The sequence below is a fragment of the Ricinus communis genome, chromosome 3 (assembly GCF_019578655.1).
Source record: "Ricinus communis isolate WT05 ecotype wild-type chromosome 3, ASM1957865v1, whole genome shotgun sequence".
In the NCBI taxonomy this organism is placed as follows: Eukaryota; Viridiplantae; Streptophyta; class Magnoliopsida; order Malpighiales; family Euphorbiaceae; genus Ricinus; species Ricinus communis.
Window position 1 is genome coordinate 28,976,638 of NC_063258.1, and position 8,130 is coordinate 28,984,767.

The 8,130-nt window shown below is 31.3% G+C and overlaps 2 protein-coding genes across 3 annotated transcripts; one reads left to right on the top strand and one right to left on the bottom strand.

Annotated features, from left to right (window-relative positions):
• The first annotated feature begins 3,011 nt into the window (after nucleotides 1–3,011).
• LOC8281150 (sm-like protein LSM1B) lies at nucleotides 3,012–6,260 on the top strand. Of its 2 annotated transcripts, XM_048372211.1 has the most exons (6): nucleotides 3,012–3,118; nucleotides 3,228–3,422; nucleotides 4,239–4,307; nucleotides 4,414–4,529; nucleotides 4,621–4,683; nucleotides 5,684–6,260. In XM_048372211.1, exons 2-6 carry the CDS (start codon nucleotides 3,362–3,364, stop codon nucleotides 5,759–5,761), a joined length of 387 nt encoding a protein of 128 aa, XP_048228168.1. In that variant the 5' UTR covers nucleotides 3,012–3,118; nucleotides 3,228–3,361; the 3' UTR covers nucleotides 5,762–6,260. The 2 variants fall into 2 exon arrangements, with proteins under 2 accessions (XP_048228168.1, XP_002516250.1); XM_002516204.4 differs by having other exon boundaries at nucleotides 3,015–3,422.
• A 590-nt stretch (nucleotides 6,261–6,850) lies between these two features.
• On the bottom strand, nucleotides 6,851–8,130 carry LOC8259085. The gene is given in 3 exon segments (XM_015717446.3): nucleotides 6,851–7,349; nucleotides 7,704–7,825; nucleotides 7,919–8,130. Coding segments are annotated over 3 exon segments (567 nt in total). The 5' UTR covers nucleotides 7,995–8,130; the 3' UTR covers nucleotides 6,851–6,980.

Sequence of the window (8,130 nt, forward strand, 5' to 3'; positions counted from 1 at the left end):
TAACTTATTATAATAAAAAAATATATAGTTAATTTATTTAGCTTAATTGTACTTATTATTTAAAATATTCATCAAAATTATGTTAAAAGTAAATTTAAACTTTACTAACATAAAACTTTTGCTTTTATATATGGAGATAGATTATTTAACTATTAATTATAATTTAAAATAATTATTTATTATAAATTATAAAAATTAATTATATGAAATTAAGTCTAAAATAAGTTGTTATTAATTATTTTTTAATTAAATAAATAAAATAATTAAATCAATTATTAATTGATGAATTGATCTTAAGCAAATAATTACTACAGCTATATTAGCAATACGTCTTTACTTTAATTTAATTTAATTTTTTAACTAAAAAGTGAAAAAAGTGAAATTTAAAAATTATTTTAAATAAAAAAGTAAAAAATAAAAATACTATTTCAAGAATTAGAATTTCATTATTTATGTGATTAGTAATCCCATTGGAAAATCGCTTACTAAAAATATTAGGGTTTAGTATTAAATAAGGCTCAACTCATGGATTAGCTAATTTCTTAAAATTATTAAATTAATCTCTATTGTATGTACTAAATATAATATTATTTATTAATACTATAACTTAGTTAAGTAATTTTATAAACTAAATAGAATGTAAAGTAATAGAACTGATAAAATCAGTAATTGATTGAAATTAAATATATTATTAGCCACTAAAATTTTATTAAATGAATTTAATCTAACTATTAAGCAAAACGAAAAGAAAAGCTAATCATCCACTAAATTTTAAAATTTAAGAAAATAAAAGACTAAATAGTAGCCACTCTATTAAATAAGTCCTAAATTTGCTAAAAGTTATGCATTCTAATATTGTGTGTACCAATTTTAAATTATTATTTTTATTTACATTAAAAAAAATACTGAAAAATAAAATAAATAAATAAATAAATAAAACAAAAACAATACTAAACTAGAGCAAGACGTCTTTACTAGATTGAAGAAATAATTCAGCAACATAAAAATGTAATAGAAAAAATAGCACGAAAATCTTAATGTATTTTAAGTAATAATAAAATATAAACGTGGGCAATTAGGACCCTGCATAGTTTAAGTGGGGTTATGCCGCATGTTTGATTGCGTGGTTTATAACATTCTGCGACAGTACTATATTTCTGATTGCGTCGCCTTATAGCTTTCGCGACAGTATTATTTCTGATTGGACATTTAAAATATTTTATTCAATTACGAAATAAGTGTAATACTTTGAAAAGGGAAAATTTAAGTAATTAAAACTAATGTTGTATAAACAGCACCAAGATTGATTTAGCCTCTAAAAGGGTATGTTTTGTTCCATAAACCCATTGATTAAATCTATCAGAGCATCACTTTTCACCTCATAATAATGGTAAAATGCAAATGCAATCTCGATAGATTCACACAGCACAAGTAGTTGTAACAAAGGAGTAGACCCATAACATAAAATGCTTGCGTCTGTGATAAAATGATTGATCATAAATAGCAAACATTTGTCTTCTTCTCCCTCCTGACAAAGACCAACTCCATATGTCTTCTTGTAATCTCTTGGCTTAAACAAAAGTACATTACCAGATCCATGTGCACCGCTGGATTCCACAAATGTACCGAATGCTATAAAGTTGAATTCCGCATAATATTTTTCAGCTTCGATTTTAATCTCTTTTTACATTAATTAGCAATCAAACTTTTCTGTGCGAACTTAATATGATTATGTTTAAAAATAATGTAATTAAAACTTTTCTTATATTTTATGTTTAATTCAATTACTTTTTGATGAACTTAGTTAGTTGATGTTAATTAACATTTATTATTTTTATTTTAGTTAAATAGAATAAAATTTAATGGACTTCTCGGCTTATCATTCAAGTTCAATTTGGTCCTTAAGTTATAATTTAGGTTTAATTCAATTATTTTTTTAACTGTTAATATAATGCATGCAACCTATTTATGGAAAGAAAAAAAAAGAGGATCAAATTAGACCTAACTATAAAGTTTGAGTGCCAAATTAAACTTGACTTCTTTGTATATAATGAAAGTCTACAACTTATGTTTAACTATATTTTTACTCGGAAAAGAGTTGGACCGTTCCAATGTCTCGTGTCTTTTGGGAGATGAATCAAGCAGTTGATAAGCTTCCTAATTTGACCCTAGGTTTTCCTTTATTAGACTGTTTTTTTTTTTATTTATTTTACCCTCTCTTATATTTAAAAATTAATAATTTTGAGAAAAAAATTATCTGTCAAAATTAATAGGTTAGAATAGATATTTAAAAGACAATAACTTCAATTCAAATATAAAAGAAAAATAAAACGAGTTTAAATGAAGATTTTGTTTCTAATCTTTCTACTATTGAAATAATAAATTATAGTTCAATTCAAAGCAAATTAATTGGTTTTTGACTACATAAAAGTGAAGGATTAAAGGGAGACTTTTATCATCCAATAGGGGGGCAAATTGATTACTATAAAAATAATGGGGTTTTAGAATATTAATTCCATAATTATTATGAAAATAAAAATTATTTATTTATATGCATAAAAGTTAATATTAAGATACTTAATAAAATTACTATATATCAATAACTATATTAAAAATATTTCAAGACTTTAATATTTTTATAATTAATATATATATATAATTAGTTATTTTATACGAGTTGTTATTATCAATTTTTATTATAAAAATAACTAATTTTATAATTATTAATTCGTATATTAATTATATTAACAAAAAATTAGTTTAAGAATATCAATGCCATACTACTTTTAAAATGAAAAAGCATTATTTTAAATATAATTATTATATATTAACGGCTCAAATTTTAACGCAACAGATTTATCCGAATACTAATAATCAACCATTCCCTAAAACGAACAGAGCCCACAATTTAATGATTGCAGAGTAATCCAACGGTTTATAATTTATAAATGGACATAAATACAATTCTAAATAAATAAAATCTTAATTTCCAGTTAACCCCAATCAAAAAGGTCAAAGGGAACATTGGTTGTGCAACTGTGAATAAGAGAAGTGAAAGATTTTATCTTTCCACAGAGTCTATTTGTCAAAAAGTTGCAAACCTAACTCTCTCAACAAGGTCCCATGTTTGGTTTGCTTCTGTTTTGATATTTTCTTCTTCTTTTTTTTTTTTTTCTTTTTTGTTTCTTTCGCCAAATAAAATAAAGAAAAAGCAACAAATATTTCAGGGTTTTGAAGTTGAAATTAGGGTTGGTGGCGGTGGTGATTTGATTACCGAGAGAAGGTGGAGGGTGGGTTTTGCTCAAAGGGTTTGTTAAGAAGCCAATGCCAGTATTTTGGTTGATTCTTGAGGTTGGAAACGATGTCGTGGGCTGGCCCAGATGATATTTTCCTCTCCACTTCACTTGCTACTTATCTTGATAGTAATTCTTTCTATCTCTCTATCCCTACTTCAAGATATTCTTAGGTGTATCCATGTTACTTGTCTATGTGTTTATAACAATTAGATTGTTATGTGTTCCTGTATGAAACTTCGTAAAGTTCGAATCTTTTTCATGTTTTTTATTTCTTGTGGATTTTGAGATAATGGGTTTCTTCATAATTCTGTGTTTTTATTGGTTACTGTTTGATTTAGATATTAGAGTTTTTTTTCATGTATCATTATATTTTGGGTCTTCTATAGTCTTTACAACCAGTTGTGGAATATAATCAAAATGCTGCCTTTCACTGTTCACTTTTCCTGAGGTTATCTTGAATTTTTTTCCTTTTTAAATGGTAGCTTTACATTGGAGTGCCAATATGACAGCATCTACTAATTGTGATGATTTTCAATGCGGATGCTATATTTTGGTATGACCACAGTGATCTTTTTGGAAGCTATACTTTGAGATATACTGGAGGCCATGAAATTGTCAAAGAGAAAACCTTTCCTGGGAACTAGCAATGTCCAGATGTCCTATATGATAAACTGGACAGAAGAATGCATAGGGGCATCTAATTTTCCAAGACCTGTTTAGATTTTAAAGCTCCTTGTTTCGCCTGTGGTGTTTTCCATCTTTATGGAGATGCAACTTGTTTTTGGAATTTGGATTTAAAAAGACTAAAGAGTCCAGGGGCCTTTCTACCATATCAATGATTTTAAATTTTTCTCATCCAGTGAGAATTCATGCTTAATGAGGGATGGCAGTTCTCTCTATTGCCAGACATTTTAACTTCTCAAAGTTATATTTCTTTTACAGAAAAACTTCTTGTCTTGCTGCGAGATGGCCGTAAGCTCTTGGGGATACTACGATCTTTTGACCAATTTGGTATTTTTGTGATTATTCCTATATATTTTGTTTTTTTCCGATTACTCTTGATTTTCATACCTTGTTTTGAACCTTAATTGCTAATAGCAATTCTCTTCCTGTACAGCCAATGTTGTTCTTGAAGGTGCATGTGAACGAGTTATTGTAGGAGATCTTTATTGTGACATCCTCTTAGGTCTATATGTAATTCGTGGAGAGAATGTTGTTTTAATTGGAGAACTGGTATTATTTTCAATCCAGTCCCATATGATATATTTTAATTACTGTCTATCATTTCATAAATATTTTATCTTTTTTTTTTTCAATGTCATAGGACTTGGAGAAGGAGGAGCTTCCCTCACATATGACCTGTGTCTCGGAAGCAGAGATTAAAAGGGTAAGTGCTGTGAGTAGTCAGTTAATGCTGCAATTCAACATTTCAATTGGCCGATACTTTTCCTCTGGCACTTTTATTTTGCGGAAGTGAATGGATTATACCAATGTCAGTTGGCGTGCAGTTGTACTAGAATAATCCTGTCAGGAGTGGTGAGGGAACATTCTGGTTTGATGCTCTAATATCTTAGATTTATATGGTTGTTAGAATCTGCATGGTTTGAGACTTTTTTATAATTTGGGCCGTTGTAGAAAATTAAACAAATCCAAGTATAACTTTATAGCCTGTTGCTATCTATGAAACATTTTGATCCAGCAGTGTAATTTAGAATTAGTTTAATTTAGAATTTAAAGCTCGGTTCTATTTCTTTGAACTTTGATCTTACCAAATTCCTAACAACCGGAGAGGAAAACAATTGGAAATTTCACAATTATTTGGGCAGTTGTGGAGATCTTGTTGGTTAGTTAAGAGTCCAAATCCTTTCCCAAGCTAAGTCTTAAATTTCTGGCTTGTCGGAAAGTATCAGGGAATTGCCATGTTAATTAGGACACAACTGATAGAGTGTACTGGGATGGAACAGGAATTGAAGCATATCGAGGCAGTTAATATCCTGGCAATTGTTGAATAGGAAAGTAATACAATCATGCATGACAAAGTATTTAAATGGTTATTTTGGAAACATGTTTAGTTGAAGTTTAATGTTGAATTTGCTATAACAAAGTAGATGTAAGAGCTGTGACAGTATTAGGTTCAATGGTAGTAGGTTAAAATATTTTGCTTATTCAAGAAACAGTCACTAAAGAAGTTTAAAGGGAAATAAGCAATTTTATGACATTTGTTGGATGTTCGATTTCTATTTTCCTGTTCTGGGAAAAGGTTGTCCCTGTAGTGAAATCTGATAAAATACTTGAGCTTTTTCAGTACTTCTGTTATATTAGCAAAATTGCTTGGTCCTTTTGTTTCTCAATGCCCTTTGATTAGCTCAATGTCTTTGTTATGTCAGGCTCAGAAGGCAGAGAGGGAAGCTACAGATCTAAAGGGCTCCATGAGAAAAAGAATGGAGTTTCTTGATTTTGATTAACAGATGCTACCACTCTGTTTTTAGTTCATGCCATGCCCGCAAATATTAGAGCGGCGTTGATCTAGATATGGGAGAGTTTGAATTAAGTCTACCAGATTCCCTCATTCTGTGTGTTGCTGGAGGAGGAAGCTAGAGAAAGAGGAACTGTTGCAGATCATTTGCTAACTTTGGGGAGAGGGAATTCAGTTTTGGGTCTGTCTGATGCAATGACAAAGATTTCCCTATCTCTGTGTAGCACGCATCTTAAGTTTGTTTATATGCAGTGCACACAGCTAAGCTTTTTAGATTTAGTTCAAGTTTTTGGATTTCTCCATCATTTTACCAAAAACTACGTTTTGTCTGTACCTGTTTACCCCCTCCCTACCTTCCTCCCTGGCGTTCATTCTCCAAACACAAACTGTGAGAATATTATAGTTAGTCTTTGGTGCCCCATTTGTAATGGCACACTGCCACCAATTCATTTGTAATCTGGCTTTTTTGGTGCTCGTTCTACATTTTATTTTTGTGCAGAAGTTTTTTTTTTTTTTGGCTATTCTTGTTATTATCTTTGGACGGTTAAGAAGCCTTTTGCCTGTCTGATAAACAGATCAATAGTTATTTCCCAGTCAGAGACTCAAATTTCTGCAAGGAAGATTTTGCTTGTATGTGAATTATCATTAGTTGCTGCCCCTAGGAATCTTGTGGGCAACTTCTTGGAGAACTAGGGGCGTACGTTGAATTGCCTTCTATTTTGAGTTCTGGAATGCGGCATTTGTTCATTAAGTGGCATTCTATATGTTTTGACTGTAATTAAGAGCCTAGCATTTGGATGACAGCTAATGGTGATCTCCTATGTCTGTTGAATCTCTTCAAGGGAACACAAGAAATCATCATATTCGACAGCAAGTATCACTTTCATTTTTGTTGAACCTCTTGTAGGGGAATATACATCTTCCTGTTCGACTGTAAGTAGTACATTATAGCATGCAAATGAAATTCGCATTCAACCGTATAGGAGTTCAAGTAGTCTTAGTAACTTCTCATTCATTTTTTTTTTCCCGACATTACTGAATGGGTTATCTGTAGTTTATCTCATATAATTCAATGAAGTGTTGCGTTTAATCTTATAACAGCATTAATACTAAATGGAATTTTTGAATACACAAAAGTGTTGTGCCAAGATCTGCAGCATAGGAAAATTATCCACATCGCCATTACAAGCCAAAATAAAATCTTCCATTTAACTGTCTTCAGGCTTACACTTCTTACCAGATGGGTATACTACATTATCAGGAAATGTCATCAAAGAGATGAGATGCTCATGATTTGGAAACCGTGAAATCAGCTCGGAGCGTTTTGCCAGCTCAAAATCCTCGAATTGAAAGGCAGGCGCACAAGTGCAGCCCACAAGGGAGTAATGGCTCTCAGTATCCCTTGGAGCAGCTTTGGCAACTGCCTCATCTGGGGTGATGATGTAGTCATTTGTTGGAAATGCACCAAACCACACGTTTGGAGGCACAGTGTATTGTGGCTGCTGGTTGGCTCCAATTAGATCAGATCCAAGGCAGGTTAATTTGACCTACCCGTCTCTTTCATTTGGTTCCAATACCTGAGAGAATTAGAAATGAAATGAACAACAGATACAGCTTGTACTAATTGGGGGACATTATGAAAGAGAAGCTGGTAGACATTTAGCTAAGCTAAAACAACGAAAGAAAGCTTGCATTTCTAGAATTTATAATTATACGGTATTGTAGAATAGTAATTACACATGGAAATATTGAAAAATATGGAGATTAAAAACCTCAGGATGAAGCTGAATCAATTTGCCAGTGATGTTTCTACGAACTTCCAGACCTTAAATTGGTCAATCACCACACAATTTCTATGACACTCAAAAGACTAGCTGGCCACATAATCAGTGTCAGAATTATATATCAGGGCAAAATAGGATCAATCGTACCGTCAAAGGTTCTCCCAAATAAAAATGCCATGTTTCTGCACAAGGGATTCGATGAAGGTGTAACACACTCCCAGAAGGCAGCAAGAAGTAGATAGCTGTGCTGACTGCGCGATCAACCTTATCTGCACAGAAGCTAGGGCAATATTACTATGTCAGTCAGTAATAAGAGCACCAAGTGAAGCTATTTACTACTGGGTCTAAGGAAAGAATCTTACTAATAATAATCCCCCTCCTCCAATTATTCACGATAAATAAAGGCACATTATAGAAAAAAAAAAAAACCATTGTCATTTCAGAATGAGATCTTGTTGACGTTAACACTTAAGGTCCAGTTGCATAAATCTTTTTGCTTTCTGTCACATGCTACATTATGCATATTCAGTAATTCACACATGACCAAAAATAAGTGAGAATTGGGACAAACATA

Coding starts and splice junctions, on each gene's coding strand:
- LOC8281150 (XM_048372211.1), top strand. CDS start 3,362: ATGTCGTGGGCTGGCCCAGATGATATTTTCCTCTCCACTTCACTTGCT. Junction 3,423..4,238: donor ACTTGCTACTTATCTTGATA/GTAATTCTTTCT, acceptor TTTCTTTTACAG/AAAAACTTCTTGTCTTGCTG. Junction 4,308..4,413: donor ACGATCTTTTGACCAATTTG/GTATTTTTGTGA, acceptor CTTCCTGTACAG/CCAATGTTGTTCTTGAAGGT.